Consider the following 21,397-nt stretch of genomic DNA (forward strand, 5'->3'; position numbering starts at 1 on the left):
TGCTTTTATTTTATTGATATTTGTTTTTAAATTCTGTAGCTTGATTTTTTGAATGGGTATTATCCTCACATAGATAGAAAAAAAAAGCAAACAGAAAGTAATGCAGTCTGGCATTCACGTTCCTTGGTATTTACCCAAAGGAGTTGAGAACGTATGTCCACACAAAATCCTGCACATGGATATTTACAGCAGCTTTATTCACAGCTGCCAAGACTTGGAGGCAACTAAGATGTCCTCTGGTAGGTGAACGGATAGATAACCTGTGGTCCATCCAGACAATGGAATATCATTCAGTGCTAAAAAGAAATGAGCTGGGGTGCCTGGGTGGTTCAGTGGGTTAAGCCTCTGCCTTCAGCTCAGGTCATGGTCTCAGGGTCCTGGGACTGAGCCCCACATCGGGCTCTCTGCTCAGCAGGAAACCTGCTTCCCCGTCTCTCTCTGCCTGCCTCTCTGCCTACTTGTGATCTCTCTCTGTCAGATAAATAAATCTTTAAAAAAAAAAAAAAATTTAAAAAAGAAATGAGCTATGCAGCCATGAGAACACCTGGAGGAACCTTAAAGGCCTATTACTGAGGGACAGAAACCAGTCTGAAAAGACCCCATACCACAGGATTTCAGCTATGTGACATTCCAGAAAAGGCAAAACTATGGAGATGTAAAAGATCCGTGGCTGGGAGGGCAGGAGTTATAGGGAAGTCCCTGTGCTTTCCCCTCAATTTTGCTGTGAACTTAACTGCTCTAAAAATCAGTTCTAGAGACACCGGTGTGGCTCAGTCGGCTAAGTGTCTCCTTCGGCTTAGGTCACGATCCCAGGCTCCTGGGATATCCGCTCCCTGCTCAGCAGGAAGCCCGCTTCTCTCTCTGCCCCTCCCCTTGCTTGTACGAGTACTTTTGTCTCTGTGACTAATGAATAAAATCTTTAAAAAACACACAAAAAACAAAAAACAGTTCTAAAAAAATAGTCTGTTTAAAAAAAAAAAAGTAGGAAAGGTCTGTGGCGGAGCCCCTCCCACCCTCCCTGTGCACCCAGGTTGTTCAGTCCCTGGTGTACTGCCCGCAGCTTCCCTGCTCACACACGTACTAACGTGCACAACTGGTTTTACCCTCGTCCCTTTGGCACCTTGCTTTTCTCATTTAACAAATCTCAGAGGATGTTTCATGTCGGCTCCCTATGGCCTTGCTCATTTTCCTGGCAGGTGTGTGATATTCCATTGCCCCCCTGTGCGGTGATGGCTTAACCGGTCTCCTGTGAACGGGTAAATGGGTGAATTCCAGTCTTCCACTATTTGGAAACCATGCTCCAATGAGTCACCTTGTCTGTGGAGCCTGTCCCATGGGATAAATTCCCCTAAATGCAATCAGTGGCCCGGAGGGTTTTGAGTTTATAACTGTGATAGCCAGTGGCAAGTGGTCCAGGGCAGGGACCCCGTCCCACCGGCAGTGTGTGAGGCCCCTTCCCACAGCTTCACCAACAGTGTCGGATACCAAACCCCGGGATTTTTGCCAGCCTGCAGTCTGAGGACTGGTGTGGTTTTGGGTTTCTCTCCTGAGTGGGGCTGTTCTCCTCACAGCAGTTGTTCAGGGTTTAGCAGAAAAGGGTATGTGCCTGTTGTCGGAACAACTCAGGTTTAAGGCCAGGCCTCCAGCTTCTGTGCCATGTGACGTGGGATGACAGCCAGCAGCAGGTGCACGGAATTCACACTTTCTGGGAAACACCTGGGCTGCTCTGGCCTCCTCACAAGATCTCTGGGAAGCCACCAGTGCTCTCGGTGACCTACCTGAAACAGGACCCCCAGCTCAGGGACTCGGTCACGTGGCCTGTCGGGAACTTGGGAACCAAGCAGGAACTTGAGCCCAGGCCTGTTACCAAGCTGATATTCATAAAGCCTTGGAGCCTGACTGTGCTGGCTTGGTCCTGGTGGAAGGATTCTGAGACACTTTGTAAAGGACTGAAGATGTTCAGAGACTGTGGGTCCAGAGAGCCTTTAGTTCTGCTGAGGACTAGGGAAACGGATCACTCTTCTGATTGGGTTTAGAAACTGGTAAATGAGGGGTGAGCCTGGGGGCCCAAAGCAGAGGGGTGCCCCCGCCACCTAGGCCCCAGCCCTCACTGACACCTGGCGGCTGCTCTCCCATCCAGGTGTGGACGATGGTGAGGACATTCCCCGGGAGATGCTGATCGGGATCTACGAGCGCATTCGCAAGCGGGAGCTGAAGACTAATGAGGACCATGTGTCCCAGGTGCAGAAGGTGGAGAAGCTCATCGTGGGGAAGAAGCCGGTATGTGGTGACCCAGTGTCCCTGGCTCCCCCACTCCCACCCACCCCCACTTCATGTGACCCCAGGCCCACCTCACTGGCTGCAGCTTTGGACAGCGGCCCTGATGCCATTTGGAACCCAGCGCCTTAGGGGGAATTACTGCAGGTGTAGGGTGGCTCCTGCTAATTGGGAGTAACAGCCATTGGTTCTGGGTTCTGTTTAAAAAAGAGCCTGTGGCTCTTAAGAAACCAATAGCCAGAGTCCTACGGTGGTCCTTTGGTGGCCCAGGAATGCCTTCATTGCTGTCTTAGGGTCTGGCAGCGAGAAGGTCTCCCCAGCTACTGTGTGGGACATGTCCGAACAGAGGACAGAGGACGTGGGAGCCACAGGAGGGGTGCTGACCTACTTGGATGTCGTCCTGTTAGCTCTCTCTGGGCCCAGGTGCATTTCTTCAATCACTGTTGTCTTTTTTTCTTTGTTTCATGTTTCCTGCTTAGATTGGATCCCTGCATCATGGGCTTGGCTGTGTGAGTATCCTTTTGCTTTTACATTCTGGCTGATAGCCCGCCGTGGGGTTGGGCCCCGTGTCCTTTGTTCAGATCACTGCGATCTCCTGGCTCCCAGATCCACAATTCTAACTGCTTGAATTAATTTCTGGAGCGATGAGAAATTTGATTTGCATAATGATCCCAGCCTCGAATCTTTGCAGGCCCAGAGACTGCGGGCCCAGGGGGAGGGTTGGGCCAGCTGGCCAGAGCACATAGTCTCCGTCCCTCTCCCTCGGGCAGAGCTCTAAAGCCGAGGCTTATCCCCAGACGCAGAGGCACTGTGCCTGAAACAGACGACCCTTCCCACCCCACCCATGCTCTGACCCCTGATACTCCACTGCCATGGCCTGGAGCAAGTGTGCCTGCTCACCCCAGGAGCACCTGGAGACACACCCGCCTGGCAGGCACATGGCACATGCCTTACGTGTCTGTCTCTCCCTCTCAGCAGGCGGCCCCGGGCTGCAGGAGTCAGTATCACAAAACTGTCCACTCCCCGCTCTTGCCAGCTTCTCCCACAGAGGGTCCACTGGATACTGACCAACCCTCGCCCACCTCTCCAGCCCCACCTCCCACCACCCTCTCCCCTTCACACTTTTGCTCTGAGCAGGGCCACTCCCTGAGCACACCAGCCTGGGCCATGTGTTCCCTCCCCGTTCGAGGACTGGGGAAAGGGATCCCTATCCTGACTGGGTTTAGAAACGGGTAAACGAGGGGTGAGATGAGCTCGGGCATCCCTGCCCCAGGGCACCTGTTGGTAGAGTGGACCCTCCTTGCCTGCCATGACGATACCCAGCACATGCCAGCCCTTTTCTAACTTACTGTCTCTTGCGTGAGCTGGGGGACCCTCAGAGCTGTGACTGGGCCTCCCAGACGGCTTGTCACCACAGCCCTTAGACATATGGTGGACATATGGTCCACTCTACCAACAGGTGCCCCTGGCCTTGAGAGTACCCTGGGCTTCAGCAGGGTGGGGATGCACATGAACCCATGCTAGGCATTTTCAGAGCAGAGGCCCAGGCCAGGCCCAACAGAGCTCTGGCAGCTGGCTCGGGATTTGGGACAGGGCTTTTCAGGCACCAGAACCATCAGGATTCTCTAGAAGGGGCCCAGAAGCCGCTCCTAGCTCTGTGCCTTCCTAGCTGTGTGGCTGAGGCAAGCTGCCCAACCTCTCTGTGCCTCAATTTCCCCCTCTAGAGTAGACACTCTCTGGAGAGAACTTTACAGAGACCTCCGGGCTTATGTCTGTGACAGGCACCTTTTGGGGACTCGGATGGTGAATTTCTCACTGGGGGGTGGAGGGTCCTGCAACATGAACATGATGCTCTAAGAAGTCTGGGACATGCCTGAAGGAAAGGAAAGGAGGTATCACTAGAAGCAGGGGCGCTTTCCACAGCCCTTCAGGAGAGCTCCTGAGGAAGAGCGGGGTAGAATTGCTAGGAGGCCAAACATGTCTGCTCTGTTATGCGCGGTTGGTGGGAGAGGGCATTTTCAGATGCCAGGCGCACAGGCTGGGTTTCAAATGTGCTGCCTGGGTTCCTGCCGAGGGGCAGGGGGCTGACGGCAAGGCTTCCCTCCCCGCACAGGTGCTCTCTCTGCCCCATCGGAGGCTGGTCTGCTACTGCCGGCTCTTTGAGGTTCCAGACCCAAATAAGCCTCAGAAACTCGGACTGCACCAGCGAGAAATCTTCCTGTTTAACGACCTCCTGGTGGTATGTGGTTCCCCACAGCAGGCCGTGGCTGGGAGCGTGACTCAGGGCACCCTTGACCTGCAGCTGTGGTCTCCATGTGGCCACGTCTCTGAAAGAGGCACATGTGGGGGTGGGGTGGGGGTCACAGGGATGGAGTTAGCCCCATGGTCTTTGGGTTCACAGAGGCAGAGTCTAACTCATGGCGCTGCCAATGAACACAGGGCTTTGCTGGCTTCTGAAAAAGCCCAGAGGAGCCTCTGGGCCTTCAGCCTCAACTATTCCCAGAGGCTCAAACTGTGTCCGCAGGACTCCTTGTCGGGCTGTCTCTCCGCTGTGCAGGCTTCCTCCTCAGGCAGCCTCTGTCCAAGAAGGGAGTGTCAGCCTTGGCAGCTGCAGGCTTCATCCTGCCCCACCCCTTGGGCCTCCCTGGCATCCCTGGCCACCAGTGGGATTCTCTTCGTAAGTCCAAGCCAAGGTCTCATTGCTTCCCGGGCCCATGTCCTAGCCACTCCCGGGCTCCAGGCAGGGGCAATGCTGCCTCACTGGCTAAGCCTGGGTCACTGCCCAGCTGCAGGACCACTGGACTAAAAGTAGCAGAGAGGGGATTCCCCAAAGGGAAACTGAGGCACTCCTGCCTGGAAAAAAGGTGGCATGGGTGCTAGCCACTGGGGATAAAGATGCCCCTGCAGGTAGCAGGGCGAACCTATCCTTTGGGTCTCTGTCTCTCCCATGCCACAGGTTTCTCGCTAGAGGCCCTTGCCCCATACCCCTACCTGCCTGAGACCCAGCTGGTCCTCTCTGATTACCGAGGTTAGAATACAGATCTGTGGGTTTCAGATGCTTTGTTAAGAGTCCCTGACCTCAAAAGCAAGTTCCTTCAGACTTCTGAGCCTCCGTTTTCTCCCCCAAAACTAATCTTGCATACAGAGCACTCAGGAGGGGTCCTGGGCCTAAGCATCTGGCCTGGCACCTTTAAGGTCCTGGGGGATGCTGTGCCTGTCACCTCTGTGCTAGCCTGACGGGCGTCATTCCCAGCCAGCATGACACCTGGGACTTGTAGCAACAGCAGCCAGCACTCGTGTCAGGATATGCATGAGTGCGCAGCCCTTTCCTGCCCCAGGGGCTGCCCTAACCTCTGAATCACTGAAAGCATTCTGACATTAGGCCCACTTCGAATCCCGAGCTCCCAGAGCTGCGCCTGGGCAGATGATGGGACTTAGCCTCTGTCTCTGGCTATCCGCAGGTTACCAAGATCTTCCAGAAAAAGAAGAATTCCGTGACCTACAGCTTCCGACAGTCCTTCTCCCTGTACGGCATGCAGGTCTTGCTCTTCGAGAACCAGTGTAAGTGTGTGTGGGGAGGGGAGGCCTGCCACGGCCAGGCCACGAGCATGTGGCCTAGAGTGCTCGTCCACACGTGGCCACAACGCCGTGGGGCGGGAGATGGCATCACAGCTCTCAGTCTGTCATCAGGAAGCACAGTGCTCCCCAGTGATCTCCCCTTCTGCCTGGTTCCCCAAGGACAGAACCCCAGGGTAGCTCTCCTGCGCATGCTCTTAGGCCTCTGTCACCTGCGGAGAGCATCATATAGGCCAGGAGGCTGATAAGCAACAGTAACGGGAAAGAATTTAGTGACATCGTACACGGTGGTTATCACATTTACTTTTCCTATTCTTTCTGCTTACGGCTGGTGAGATTTCTTAATTTAGAGCAGAGTGCATTTATATCAATAAAATGTTGCAGGGGAAAACCTCAAGTTAAACGGCATAGGTGATGTGCCAATGTAAGTGAACAAATAGATTGAGGTCATGCCTGAGGGGAGGTAGAGGAGAAGATCTCAGCCCCGGACGGAGAGCCTGGAGCCAGCACTGCTCTTGCTCTTAGCGGCTCTGTGGCCCGGCTCGCGTAACATCTCTGGGCTCCACTCCCTTTGTCTATAAAATGGGCTGATAGCTCATAGATTTAGCTGAGTGCATGCACATGAAGTACTTAGAACAGCCCCTGAAACAGGATTTATGCTTAGCTGCTGTTGAAAACTCTCCTCTGGGTATGAGTGGTCTGTGGGGCCTAGGGAGTCTGGCGGGGAACTGCCACTCCCGACTTCTTCTTTTGATCTCGTCCTTCTCCAGTACTCAAGCCCTGCCCTCTTCCTCTCCCTCTTCATCCCGTCCTTGTTGGAGGGCCCTGAACTTCAGGCTGAGCCAGGCCTCCTGAGATGAGGGGTAGGGGCTGGGTCCTGCTGCCTGCACCTGTGGAGTGTCGTGGTGTCTCCAGCATCAGGGAAGCCCTCATCCTCTCGGACAGTTCACCAAGCTACCATCTATGTGATCAGCTGTCCATCTGCAGGTTGAGAAAGTTCCAGGGACTTGTGGCTGGGCCATCCCAAACCCTGGGGCCTGAGGGCTTGCATCTGGGGCTCTTTACCCCTTCTCTGTCCTAAATGGAACTGGCACCTACTGTGCCCCCAAGAGCCCAGGATGCTGACCCTACCATCTCCCCACCTCCTGCTCTGCCACATCCTAGGCCAGGAAGCCTGCCTTGCCCCGGTTTCCACCAGGCAGCCCCAGGGAGGATCCCACATCCTCCTGAGGAGCAGGCCCCCGCTTGGAAGGAGTGGCAGTGGCCATGATGCTCACAGTAGTGACCCCACCAGACTGAATCCTCAGGCAGAAGCTGCCCCATGATCATTTTTAGATTCCCAGGGCTCAGCCCTCATCCCTGGACACAAGGCACTGGCAGGAGCCCCAGAGCTGACACTGACATTTCTACGGGACATGACTTCATACATACCATGGATCTCAGAGTGGTAGCCATGGGTCAGTCCCAGGTCAGTTATGTTCTATTCCATTTATACATTTATTTTTTATTTTGTTGAGCTGAAATTGAAATCTTCATATGGAACTTGTGGTTACTGTTGACTTCTCTTAAGAACTGGGATTTGGGGGCACCTGGGTGGCTCAATGGGTTAAGCCTCTGCCTTCAGCTCAGGTCATGATCTCAGGGTCCTGGGATCGAGTCCCACATTGGGCTCTCTGCTTGGCAGGGAGCCTGCTTCCTCCTCTCTCTCTCTGCCTGCCTCTCTGCCTACTTGTGATCTCTCTCTATCAAATAAATAAATAAAGTCTTAAAAAAAAAAAAAAAAAAAGAACTGGGATTTGGCATTGCTAGGCCCGCATTCCCATGTGGTAGTCTTGGGCTGCATGCCCCTCTCCCCACTCGCTCTGTCGCGCTGAGGTCTCATGTGGTCTGCTTCCTACATTTAGGGAACATGTTTGGATCTCTAGGCGTTTGAGTTCCCAGCGTTGACCGAGGTCTGAGCAAGAGTGGGATTGGTATTTGAGCCAAGAGCCTACAGACACCCACTGAAAAGAGAGGTGCTGCCAGGGGCCAAAGACACAGGGACCCTGTGAGCTCAGAAGTGGCACCAGGAAGGTCTGAGCAGAAAGATGCTGCCCTTGGCGTAGTGCCTTGAGCATAGAACGCCCATGTTACATGCAAGGGAACGAGGGTGTGGCGGCCATTTGGCAGAGAACAGAGCTCAGTGTACCCTGAACATAGTCTGAGGTGACCAGATAAGACTCCCCACCCAGCACAGGACACTACCTCTCACCCCCTCTGGACTCCAGCCCTGGCCACTCTCTCAAGCTGCAGGCAGTGACCAGGGACCTTGAATTGAAGGGTCCAGGCTCCATGACCTTCAGGCTGAGGAAGAATGGGGGCTCTGGCTTCTGCTTAGATCAGCCAGATCTGACCCTGACTTATAGATGGAACAACAGGGACCTAGGCTGGAAGATGAGGATTTCCTGGCAGTCTCTGTGGTCTGCTCTGCGGATGCCTTTCCTTCCCGGCTAGACATGTCCGCTGAAAGCCTGGCTCTCGGACTTCTTAGTATTTTCTTGACCGGGAGGGAGATTGCAAAGATCACACAGGGACCCATGGGTTCTTCTCCTCTCCTCCTCCTTTGCAGACTACCCCAATGGCATCCGGCTCACATCTGCTGTCCCCGGGGCAGACATCAAAGTGTTAATAAACTTCAATGCGCCCAATCCTCAAGACCGGAAGAAGTTCACTGATGACCTGCGGGAGTCCATTGCCGAAGTGCAGGAGATGGAGAAGCACAGGATAGAGTGTAAGTCGTGGGCCCCCTGGAGAGGGACAGCCAGCAGCCCCGGCTTATCTGGGAGGTCTCGCGGTGGACTCTGGGAGGTCTCGCCTGTCCTTCCCATAGCCCTACGACAGGACCGCCCACCTGCCCGAAGCCAGAGGAGGCGGCATGGCGGGCAGGGCAGTAGAGGCCTCCCTGTGAGAGCCGGGGCTTCCGTGGCCAGGCCCATCCTGCTGGTGGGACCGCATGGCATGTCCCTCGAGGGCCCCGGTTCCCCGGTCATCCCAGAAGACCAGCTTTCCCAGCGTGCCAGAGCTGAGCTCTCTGCACTTTAGTGTGGTGATTATTTGTCTTCCACGACAGGGCCCAACTGACCAATGGGGTCAGAGCCAAGCCCATCCCCTGGGTTCCAGCATAGCTGATTATAATCCTTTCCTTTCCTGGCTCCGGGCCTCAATCCCTAGAGACACATGGCTATCTCCACCTTTGGCCACCCCCTCCCGAGCCAGGCTGGGTTACCCCTTGGTTATCCTCAGACCAGGCTCGTCTCCTCGTCTGCCCTCAGGCCTGCAAAGTGACTGTCTTTCCTGCAGACCCCAAGGCCTGTGCCCCTCCAGCCTCCTTTCTAGGGTTTCCTTCCAGCTCCCTTTTGTGAAAGGCGGCATTCGCACCTTCTCTTTCCCAAGACAGCCCTGGGCCCTGACTTCTCCCCAGGGTGCTTTGCCATGCCTGCCCCCGAGGCTGTCCCCTCTCACCAGTCCCTCTCCTCCTCTGTTTCAGCGGAGCTTGAGAAGCAGAAGGGCGTCGTGCGGCCCAGTATGTCCCAGTGCTCCAGCCTCAAGAAGGAGTCGGGCAACGGGACACTGAGCCGGGCCTGCCTGGACGACAGCTACGCGAGCGGGGAGGGCCTCAAACGCAGTGCCCTCAGCAGCTCCCTGAGGGACCTCTCCGAAGCGGGTAAGAGCCAGGCCTGGCCCCCCTTCCTAGCCCAGCGCACGCAGGACTCAGACCGGGACGCTGGGGCAAGTGTCGTGTGCCAGCAAGGGCCTGCGGTAGCGGCCAGTGGCGGCGGCAGGGTTCCAACTGAGCACTGCCCTGTGAACGTCCCCAAACTGTAGCAACACCTGACCACGCAGAGCCGGATTCCCCAGAAACAGGACCCACTGGTTAAGGCAGAACAGCCAGGAGGTTACCCTCATTCTCCCTTTCTCCTTCTAGGGGTTTCATTTATCCTTTTATTTATTTTCCGGAAACTGCTCTCACACAGAGTGAGCCAGGCCCCGCTGATGGATGTGTCCCTTGTCCTCTGTGCTGCTGCGTCCCTGTGTTTTATGCTGATGAATGAAATGGAGTGAAGCCCTCTAAACTGTGTCTGGAGCCCCCCTCCCGCTGTCCCTGGTCTTGCTTCCCTCACACAGGTCTCCCTTTCTGGGGAACCCAGGCCCCCCCACACCCAGCCCCGAGGTGGTGGCCACGACTGCCCCTGGGACATCAGGGGAGAGCCCTGGCAGACTGTGGTTTTTGTTGTTGTTTCTTTGTTTCTGTGTGTGTTTATTCGCTGCCAGCCTCTTAACACCCAAGCCAGCAGCATCACTAAGCCTCCCAGATTTCCCAGGGTGGAGGGTGTGCCTAGAGAGCCTCAGGGAGCTTTGCTGGCAGCCCTCGCCCAGCCAGGTCCTCTGAGCTGAGGCCAGCCGCCCGGGAGTGTTGCTCCAGCCCTGCCTGGCCTGCATCGCTATCAGAGGAGCTGTGGGTGACAGGCCTCCCTCGCCAACCCCGTGTTCCCCGGTCTCCCCTGTCCCATCTAGCCAGGCAGCTTATCCTGGGAGCCTGATTATAGGCCTTGGCTCATTGGAAGAGACCCTGTCAGGCCGAAATCGGCCACCTCCCATCCTGAGGGCTCACCCAGCCCACCCTGCCTTGGGCACTACCCGGTGGCCAGCTCTGGGCCCCGTGACAAGAGCCTGCCTGGGACCCCATCCCAACCCTGTCCCACCAGCAGTCCTGCCTTCCTGCGGCTTAGCCATTGCCCAGAAATTTGGGTTGTTTTTTTTTTTTTTCCTTTCTTTTTCTTTTTCCTCTTTTTTTTTTTTTTAAGTTGGACTTTTTTCCTTTGCTTTTTTTTTTTTTTTTTTGTCTTGTCATATTTTTTTTCCCATGGTAAAAATCAGAAATCCATTGCCAGCATGAGGGTTAACCCAGAGTTTCTCAACCCCAGCACCCTTGACATTTGGTGCTGTGGGGGGCCGTCCTGCACTCTGCAGGATGTTTAGCAGTGGCTTTGGCCTCTACCTACGGGAGTCCAGGCCTACCTCCCCCAGTCATAACAGTCATTAATGCCTCTAGAAATTTCCAGGTGTCCTCTGGGGAGAGGGGGGCAAAAATCACCCCTTGTTGGCAAACCTGCCCCTGGTTGAGAACCGCTGGTTTTCCCTATGGCTTGTTAAACCCAGCTCAACAATACCAGACTGCTCTGGGCCTCTGCAGGCTGGGGGCTGGAGCCTCTGTTTGAGTTTGTGCAGTGGGTAAGCCCTGGCCTCTCTTGATACCTAATGCAGTGCCTGGAGGGCTGAGGGGCCATGTGCAGCCCCTCAAGTGACTGTGACTCTGTTGAAACTGAGGCTCTCACCATGGCCAGAATGGCTTTCACAGCCAGCCACGTCTCTTCCAGCTCCTGGGCATCAAGGAGAGCTGCGTGCCCAGGCCCCTGGCCATAGGACAGACAGAGCTCTGAGGTTCGGCTACTTTCTGTTTATTGTTCCTGTTGCCACTGTCATTGAGGCATTCTGAACTAAGAAAACCTCTAGGGATAGAGTCTTCCCATGAGATAATGAAAAAAGTCCCCAGGGAAGAAAGCCCCCACTACCCAGGAAGCCGGGAAGGCAAGGCACAGGTCCCGGAGGGCTGGCGGCTGCCATGGCCCCAGACTAGGAATGGGCCACTTGGGATCTCGTGAGGGAGGCTGGCCAGGGTCGGCAGCCATCCCAGAAGATGCTGGGCTCTGCGGCTGGAGACAAGGAATTCCATGCCCTGGACTGGGACTGGGTCGGGGTGCCGCTGTCCAGAGGCAGCATTACTCCACCCACCGCGGCCCTCAGCAAGATGAGCTCGTGGAGAAGAGGCGAGGTGTCAGGGGCACCGCCTCCCCTCAGGCAAGCTACCACTCCGCAGTTGGCGTGGCACCACTCCTGAGAGTTGCTGTGATCACACATCATTCCAGGAGACGACACACCTCAGATGGAGACCTTGGAGACCCAAGAGGCAGTTATAGCTTGACCCTCGAGGAGACCTCCAGGAGCCCTTGACATTCTGAGAGTAGAGGGAGGGGCATGAGCTGGGAGGCCCCCACCTGACACCCTTTACAGGGTCTTCCTTCGCCTGGGACCCCGTGCTCATTTCAGAGTCCTGCCAGCCTGAAATCAAGGACCTACGAGGACCAGGGGCACAGGTGTGACTGAGCCTTAGCCCCTGGCCCAGATCAGTCAAGTCATGGTTGACACTCCCCGCCAAGTGCCCCACATCCTCCTGCCCCTTCCCGGTCAAGCTACTCAACACCAGTCTCCAGGAAGAGGCTTTCTCCCAGAGGCCATAGGACCCACTTGCCCTTGTCATTGCTCCTGGGCTTAGCTGGAGACCTGCCATGTTCTGTACCAAGGCAGCCCTCCGAGGGGAGAGCTGGTGGCTCCTGGCGGCCAGTGTCCAAAGCAGCACCGGCTCAGCCTCCAGCATCGTTAAGGGCCACGGGGTGAGACCCTGGGTTGAGAGCCCTTGCTGTACCCTGTGCTGACACTAAGAAGCAGGGGAAGGATGTGGAGAGCCATGCTGGGGGCACCTTCCGGATATGGTTCCTGATCCTGGCCCTGACTGACCTGGCAGGGCCTGATCTGGCTCTAGGAGAGACACCAGGTGGGGTGGGGCGGGGCTCACCTCTAAGATCCCAAGAGAGAGGGAGGGTACCTGGAGTTTGGAGTCCAGGTGAAGGATAGTGTGGATGCAGGGGCGAGAGCCACTGTCCTGGCATACAGTGCCTCCTTGAGTACATAGGGTGTTCTGTGTGCACTCCCCCAGACCCGGGTCTACAGTGAGTCTGTGGGGTGTGCCTATAAGTAAGGGGCTCTGGGACTGGACTGCCGAGAGCTCTGTAAGGATACCCCACATCTCATGCTGATTCAGAAGTTGAAAAGGTGAATTCTAAGAAACTTAACATCACACAAAGACATCCAAGATAAAACCGTCGTGAAGCCTGGCCCACCGGGGGCAGGAGAAGGAAGAAGAGGAGGGTTTTGTCCTTCTTCAGACCAGATACCATATGGAGCCCTCAAACCTAGCTCTAGGCCCAGCTTGAGTCCCAGTGGGAGAAGCAGGCCAACTGGAAGACATTGCTGGGCACCGGCAGGGGGGTCGGGGGTGGGCTGGCCTTCCTCTGTCCCCGGTTTTCAGTCAGGGGAGCCCTCTAGGCTTAGAGGGGCCAGAGAGATGACTTTAAAATCCCAAAGACAGCAGAGACCTGACTCGGCATTTCTGCGTGGTGCCACGGTACCCTGAGTGTCTGATGCTCGTGTCCGGCCCACTCAGAAGCAGGGGCACGCCCATTTCACAGATGCAGAAACCAAGGTGAAAAATCAAAGGAGCGCCAGGTGGAATCACCTCCAGCCAAAGGGCTTCCTCCTGGTCCATGTCTCTGGACTGCCGTTTTGAGACAAAAAGCAGGAAGGGAAGAAGGTCAGCCCGTCTTCTCACACCAGCCAGAAGATGAGGATACGTGACCTTCATCTTTTTTCCAGCTAGGAACAAGGGCCAGGTCCTGTTTGGTTCTCTCCGGTCCTCAGAAACCGGTAGAAAACCCTCTTGCCCTAATCTTCTATGTGGCCCTGTCCTGAGCGAGTTCTGAGGCTCGCAGAGTCAAGCAATTTCCCAGCGGGTACTCAGGTTTGGGGGTTGGCAGGCAAAGCAAAGGGACCAGATGTGCCCCGAGTCTGCTGTTGTGTGCCCAGGATCAAGGTTGTATCCCAGGCACGGTCCAGTACACTTGGATGCCATGGACCCACAGACGCATTCTCTCCACCCAGCACATGGTTAGGGTGTGGGCCACAGAGAGGCAGGTAGCAATCTTTCCATCTTCCAGGCTCCTAGGCTCAGCCTGGGTTCAGCTTAGAAGGCAAGCATGGCCAAGCTTCCCAGCCCCAGAGGTGGACAGGCAGACCCGAGTGTGAATCCTGCTCTCGGGAATTGGGCCAGCCAGAGCATCTGTCTCCTCCTTGGCGCGGATGCCTGACCTGCATGGCCCTGGGGCTTGACCAAGAACAAACATGCTTGGCTAGTGGCCAGGTCTGCACAGATGGAAGCCTACAGAATGTCAAGTGGGAGGCCCTTCTCTGTTCCTTCCTGAGAGCCCGTTGGAGACCAGACCCCACAGCTTGGGCACCCAGCCGTTCCTGCCAACCTCAGCGTCCTGCAGAAATCCATGGAGACGGTCTCCGGAGGGACTGGGGAGGCCAGGGTGAGCCCTGGGCTTCCAGAACCAAGAAGGAGACCCAGCCTTCCTTGGACACAGCCAACGTGTATCGAGTGCCTGCTATGCGCCCTGTGCCGGGGATATTTAAAGCCGTTGACAGGGAGCACTCACAGCTGAGGGAATGCTTTGTAGTATTCTGGGGTTGGAGGGGGGTGGCTCACAGACAGGAAGCACAACCCTGGGCCCTCCCAGCAGCCTTGCCCCTGTCTCCTGCCCCTGGCCAGGGCACTGCACAAACCAAACAACAGACTCCAGAGGTATGGGCACCTTTGAGCTTCCCAGGAGGAAAAGACAGGATGCCAAGCATAGTTTCCTCCTAACCATCAAGCCCACCCTGCCTGTGAGGTGGGGGGATGTATATGTATGTACGAATATGCATATACATGCGTGTATGAAATCCACGCCAAGTCACGGCTATGTAGGACCACATTTTGTTTGCTTTGAGCCATCATAGGAACTGCCCCTGTCCGGTCGTCCCCTCCTGGCAGGCGGCTAGGGTCCCAGCTGGGCACATGCCTCAGCCCACCTGGAAGCACCCCCTGCCCCCAGCGGACTGCCAGTCTAGCAGAAGGGGCATGGAGTTGGGGCTGGTTGGAAAAACATTTCCTTTTTTCTTTAAACACCCACGCACCCACCCACCCACCCCCTTTTTTTTTTTTTTACCTCGTTACTGCCCTGCCACCGGCTTCCCGGCAGAGCCCGTCCTCCGACCCTCACCCTGGCCGGCAATGGTGCTGGCGGCGGCGGCGGTGGCGGAGGTGGTGGCGGTGGCGGTGGCAGCAGCTCAGGGCCAGGCAGGCGGCGGCCCGGCCTCGTGTCCGTGTCTAACCTCTGGTATTGCATGTTCTGGGCAGGGAAGCGAGGGCGTCGCAGCAGTGCGGGATCGCTAGAGAGCAATGTGGAAGTAAGTAGGAAGCGCCTCCGTCCAGCTGGCTGTCGTGTGTTGCCTCCCCAATCCTTGGTTTATATCTGTTGTCTTTTTTTTTTTCTGTTTTCGTTTTGTTTTGTTTTGCTCTTCCTTCCCCTACTGCACAGAGGCGCAGACACGCCCGCCCTCACCCCTGCCTGCCTCAGCCCCAGTGCATGCCAGCTTCTCCCGCCTAGAATCGCCCGTGCCTCTCACCGCTTGTTTGGGCTGGACCCGTGGGGGGGTGGTTCTGGATTCCGTGTTTTAGTTCCCGCTTAACCCTGTCCCCAGTGGCTCCGAGCATGGTTAACATCCCAGCTTCCCGGCACCCCCCCTCAGGGTCCCCGCCTGCCAGCACTGTTCCTTGGGGGGGAGGCACCACCACCAGGCGCCCACGCACCCTCCAGCCACGCTGCCCTGGGGGGAGGTTTGCCGGTCTCTTGACTTCCATGCTCCGCCATCCCCATCGCTTCCTTCCTGGAGTTTCGATTGCTGTGTGTCTGCAGTCAGGGCACCATGGACTTGGCTTAGCTAGCTCGGGGGAGGAGAGCCGTGAGAGCAAGAAAAATTCCGTGTGGATTTCATGAGATTTCATTCATCTTCCAACCATCTCTATATTACTGTTCACATCTTAACCTCAGCTTGCAGACCTTTTTGTTTCCTTCTTTTTCCTTGTTTGGTTTGCAGTAGGTAGCTGCAGTGAAATGCCTAGGCAGCCCCCACCCACCCAGAACAAGGGTCCCCAAGCCCCCTCCTGTCCCTACCACCAGCTTCCCAGAAACCTCGGGGCCCACGCAGGCAGAAAAGTTGGCCCTTGCACCTGTGGAGAGGACCCAGGAGAGTGTAGGATGCAGTTTCAGCAGGAACGGGGTCCTTCATGCACACCAGCCCACCCCACTCCACTCTGCACATGCTGCTCACAGGCACCCCAGGCCAGTTGTTCCGATCCAAAAGTTCAGGCCGCCTTCCGTGTCAGGACGGGAGCAGAAGTCACACTTGTGCTGCTGCTGCTGCTTTGACCAGACCGAAGGAGGGTCCCTCGTGCCCTGGCCCTCCCCATGTCTCTCAGTTGAAGGCCGCTTCTGAGTCCCTGCCGGCCCCCCAATAGCAGCATGAGCCGAGGTGAAGCTCACGCAGCCTCACCCAGCCCTGCCCTCGGCAACCAGTGAGTTGAACTAAGACCTAGCAGTCAGTGGGTGGACTTTTTACATTACAAAAAAGAAAAAGAAAAAAAAATCATTCTGACATAAGTGCTTTAAGATCTTTTAATTTTGATTTCTATGAATTTCCTTTTTAGGGGTCCATCATTAGCAGTCCTCACATGCGCCGGAGACCTACATCAACACGAGAGTGTCCATCTCGCCCACACCAGACTATGCCTAACTCATCCTCCCTCCTGGGCTCCTTATTTGGGAGTAAGAGAGGGAAGCCCCCTCCCCAGGCCCACCCGCCCTCAGCCCCTCCCCAGCCGCCGCCCCACCCACCGGGCCTGCCCCACCCGCCGCACACGGTGGTGGCCAGCCATCACCAGGGGCCTGTCGAGGGCCCGCCGCCAGCCTCGGTGCACGGGCACCACAGCCAGTACTGCCACATGCAGCAGAACCCGCCTCCCTACCACCACCACCACCACTACCACCCCCCCCAGCACATCCAGCATGCACACCAGTACCACCACGGCCCCCACGGGGGGCACCCACCCTATGGGGCCCATGTGCACAGCCACCCACCGCTGCCCTCGGCCCATGCCAGCCACCCGGGCCACCCGGGCCATGCAGTGCACCACCACGGGCAGCCGCCCGCCCCGCCGCCCCCTACTAGCAGCAAGGCCAAACCCAGCGGCATCAGCACAATTGTGTAGACAGCCTGGGATGGGGTCCCAGACTCCGCGGAACAAGTGCACACCACACAGCCACGCCCAGGGGCGGTCCGCCTCAGACCAGGGCCCTTCTCTTTCCACCTCCTCTCCCCAACACCCCCCCCCCCGCTCCCCGTGGCCTGGATGGAGCCCCCTGAGCCCACGGGGCTTGCGCTGTAGGGAACAGAGCTCCCGATCGCACTTAGCGTGGGCGTCCCAGGTTCCATCCACTTCGACCCCAGGGGTGGGCCTCGGCCACCATCAGCCTTGAAACCGGGGCCACCGGCCACATAGATGTCGAAATGCCCCCCCACTCCAAAGCAGCACTCAGCTCTGCTCCCTAATTGTACACACATATGAAAACCCAGCCTAGGAAAAGAAGAAACGAGACACAAAAACCAGAGACAGAACAAAACAAAACAAAACAAAAAAACCCAAACTTGCTGCATTTATTGCTCTTTTATTGACAATGGGCAAAAAATTAAGTAGACCTGATATGGTTGATGAAAATAACGTAAGTAAACTTTATATAATATAAATATATAAATATATAAATATATATATATATATACTGTATAGGTAGTATTTGTGTGTGAAAGGAAACGTCTCAGTCCACAAAATTAGCAATATAGACTTTATGAGGAGCTCCACTTACCTGATAGGAAGACAGTACCTTACATGAATGTGTGAGAGAGAGTAAACCAAAAACGTAAATGCTAGGAACAAATTCAGATACTTCCATATTTTCATAAAAAGAAGAGAAGTCCCTCCAGGACTGGCTAAAATCTTTACGCAATCATTACTAACTGTGCCAAGTAACATAGCATCTAACTGTTTAAAAAGTCCAATATTGCTTTGTATAAATCCTTATTTTATTAACAGAAAACTATCCTAAGTACTCAGTATTATAACTGCTCTGTTATTTCAGGTAAGCAAATAGATAAAAATACAGTAAATCTACAGTAGCAACTCGGGACAACTAGTTAGGAACTGGTTGTTCGAGGATATTGGTGACACAGATTCTTAGACACTTTAATGGCTGCGATAACTGTGAATTCCCATGATCCATATTTCTTTTGTATGCATATGATTTAATGCACACTCATTCAGAGCCCTCCGAGGGGGGCACCCATCCACGGCAAAAGTGTTCATCTCCAACATGAAAACGGCCAGCTCCCATCCTCGTCTCCCCAACACCATAACTTACTCATCCTGTCTCCAAACCGCAACAGGCACCAGCCCCCGAGCGAGTTTCTGCCAGGAACCGCTCAGAGCGAGCCCGAAGGCTGATTCTAGCATGTAGCAACCCAGGGCGGTGTGTGTGTTTCCCATTTTGTTTTCTGAGTGGTAGCCGTGATCATCGTGATTTCATGTGGCCGTGTGCTAGCACAACCCCCCCCCCCGTGTCATCACCGTGGCCCCCCACCCTGACCCCGGCTGACAAGTGCCGGCCCTCGCCAGCGACGCCCTCCCCCGTGCTGCCTTCTCATGGTCCAGTTAGCTGCCAGGGCATCACATGACTCTCAGCTGTGCTCTTGTCGCTTCCGTGTTGTGGTGACACCATCTGCTCCTTCGGGGCCGGGCGCCACACGCGTCCGGTTATGTGACTGAGTCACCCACGGGCCGTACTTTGTAGTTTCAGCCTTTCGAGCCACTGCAGCCGCCAGTGCTGTGCTCCTAAGCCGTGGGACCCGAGGACTGCCCCACGGCCCCTGCCCCGGTGGAGAGCCCTTTCAGAAAGGGCGAAGCTAGTGCGGGACTCTGCGGGCCCCGGGCTCCGCGCTCCGCGCTCCGTGGATGGTGTGGCGTGGCGTGCCGTGGCCAGACGGCAGGACGACCAAGGGGAGCTCAGCCGGCGGGCCGACCGGGGCAGGGCGGTGGGGGGTGCAGGGTCCTGCCCATTTCCCTCCCCACCCACCCCTTTGTCATATCATCGGGGTCACCATACCAGCAGATCTGCAAACCGAGCACTTTGTTAATCTCCACAGAGAGCAAATACAGCAATCTAGAGTTTAGCCTTTTTTTTTTTTTTTTTTTTTGGAAGTGTGACTTTAACCTGCCCACCTTTATCTTCCCATCAGTGTCATGTTTCTCTCCCAGGCCTCTGCCTGGAAGGAGAGAAATAAACAGCACGGGTGTGTCTGATTTGGTCCAGGCCAGGCTGGTGGGAGGCTCCCCGCTCCCACTTGCCCCTAAATTCTTAGGTTTTCCTGCAGAGTCAGGCTCCCCGAGGCATTCTCTGTCTTGCAGTTTAAAGGATGTTGTTCTGACCAGGAAAAGTCAAATTGTACTGCATGCCACCCGGCGTCAGTCCCGCGAGGCCACACTCTATGTATTGTGTATTTGCAAACTATATCAGTGTTACTGTTGACAAATAGTTGAAGTAAAGTGGTAACATATGAAATATGTTGGCTTTTCTTCACCCTCTGTACCAATAGTAAAGTCTAACTGTAAACTCGAGGTTGTTCCAGAAAAGATACAGGCTATTTGGCACCAGATTACCCTTTCCGAAGGGATGACCATGAATGAAAAAGAAGAGAGGGCAAAGCCAATGGCGGGGGAGGTGGGGGTGAGGGTGGTGCGCTCTGTCCGTCGCCGTCCTTCGTGCTCCGCGGGCCATTCAGAACCCTCACCTCCAAAGCTGCCATCCATGTGTCCTGAAGCTTTGTTGGGCATCCCAGGGCCTGATCTAGCAAAAGGGCACTTCCTGGAATGAATTCCGTTTCTCCCCGTGTTTCCAACTGGACACAGTGTGTTGGGCTCAAGTCAGTGGGTTTCCTCACTGTTTGTGTTATATTTACAAACTTATCATGGGAGATGCTTTCAGAAGGTACATTGTTCTATTAAGGAGGCTGGAGCCACGCTGCCAAGTCTCATTTGGGCAGCAAAAGCCTCTGACAAATTGCTGGGCCCCCCCCAACCTGCCCCCACCATCCCCAGTGTTGCTTTCATGGGACAGTTCCTTCTAGACATGGCCCTCCACAGAGTCGCAGGTGTGGGGGCCTGTCATCCACCCCACCCCCACCCCTGGGATAGACTGCAGGATGTGTGTGTCATCCCTCACCACTGTCAGGACACACTTGGGACATTTTTCTCAAGTTGCACAAATCGTTGCAATTGAACAGTCCTTTGGGCAGGAGCAGGAGACCCTAGCAGAAGTGGCTGAAGATCTTTTCTGGGACAACAATCAAGTCATGTCTTTGTATTTTTTTTAAGTTTATGAATGAATTGTACAACAATGTAAAAATAAAGTTCATCCTAATATGTGCACATCTCGCTTAAAAATGTCTTCAGTCATCCAGTGTAGAGCGATTTTTCCATCCCCACGCTGCATGCAGCAGAAGCCTCTTGTTTTTCTCTAAAACGAGCTGAAAAGAGACAGTCAGCAGATACTTAAACATGACCCTAGGTGTTGACTCAGCATTCCATATGAAGCTGTGTCTCTACAGGTAAGCATGCATCTTACAGTTTTCGTTGTAAAATACCATCACCCTTTCTGCCCGCGAAAGGAGTAATTCTGTAAAGTGTCTTCAATCACAACAATAATCAAGGAAACAAATCCGGTGTGAAGTGGGGGTGGCGAAAAGGGACAGGCGGGAGGAGCTGTGTACCCCTTACCCGGCCGGCGCACCCATTAGCCTACCTGCGGCCACATCAAGGTCCCATGCAGGACCCGTCTCCTCCTGGGAACTGTCGTTCACCTTCTAGTTGTTTTAAACGCTTAGCATCAGGTCTCGAACGCGGACCGCTCAGAGACTTCGAGAGACAGACACACCGCTCCCACGAGGCCCAGCGCCTGCTGTGTAACTTTGGGCAGGAAAGGATTGCTTTTGTTTCAATATGCATTCTGTTTGTGAGTAGTAGCAGACTCTATTGATGTAAAACCATAGCTGTGATCATGTGGAGAAATCGAATAAATCCTTTAAAACTCTCGGGTTTTTACTTTTTCTGAAAAGTCTAGCTGTTTCTCTGTCGAGCAGACACAGCTCTCCAGCTGAGCCCTCGGCCCCGTCCTTGTCAAGACTGCCGGCGGCAGTAGCTTTCTGGAAGACCCGGGACTGACTTAAATCAAGGGTGCAAGATAAAGGTATGCGTCGCAGCGTAGGCACAGATGGAACTTTCCAAAGGGATTTATAATTTCCAGCCACTTTCCACACATTTGGTAGTTCCATTGAGTTAGAGAGGAGCTGGCTCCTTTGGAGTGTTGAGGTGGACTGGGAATGCCATGGGGGGAGCCCACCCCCAGATGCTGGAGGAGAGATGATTTTATGAGTCAAAGCAGCCCGTTTTTCCATGCCATGATGAATGTGATGTGCAAAAACCAGGGAGGTGTATTCTGGCGTGCCTGTGAGAACACGTCGGGCTCGTATGATTTCTCCTTTCCCAGAACCAAAATTCAGCTCCAGAGAATATTGTCTCAAAGTTAATATTTTTGTACCATAAAGTAAACTGGTAGATCTAATTTGTAGAACCCAAACAAGGTTAATTTTAGGGACCAAAATGAACTGGGGCCCACCCCTC

The 21,397-nt window shown here is 54.9% G+C and overlaps 1 protein-coding gene across 8 annotated transcripts in view; it reads left to right on the forward strand.

Moving 5' to 3' along the window:
• IQSEC1 (IQ motif and Sec7 domain ArfGEF 1) overlaps positions 1-20,807 on the forward strand; it is a 373,922-nt gene extending 353,115 nt beyond the window's left edge. For 6 of the 8 annotated variants that reach the window (XM_032333040.1, XM_032332862.1, XM_032333178.1 and 3 more), the window contains exons 7-14: positions 2,141-2,280; positions 2,757-2,786; positions 4,391-4,516; positions 5,739-5,838; positions 8,462-8,623; positions 9,380-9,556; positions 14,969-15,018; positions 16,319-16,879. In XM_032333040.1, coding sequence (XP_032188931.1) covers positions 2,141-2,280; positions 2,757-2,786; positions 4,391-4,516; positions 5,739-5,838; positions 8,462-8,623; positions 9,380-9,556; positions 14,969-15,018; positions 16,319-16,879 — 1,346 coding nt within the window. Of the gene's footprint in view, positions 1-2,140; positions 2,281-2,756; positions 2,787-4,390; positions 4,517-5,738; positions 5,839-8,461; positions 8,624-9,379; positions 9,557-14,968; positions 15,019-16,318 lie in introns of all 8 variants that reach the window. The other 2 variants (XM_032332690.1, XM_032333102.1) reach the window with 2 other exon arrangements.
• The last annotated feature ends 590 nt before the right edge of the window (positions 20,808-21,397 follow it).

Source organism: Mustela erminea, chromosome 1, assembly GCF_009829155.1.
Source record: "Mustela erminea isolate mMusErm1 chromosome 1, mMusErm1.Pri, whole genome shotgun sequence".
NCBI classification, from domain to species: Eukaryota; Metazoa; Chordata; class Mammalia; order Carnivora; family Mustelidae; genus Mustela; species Mustela erminea.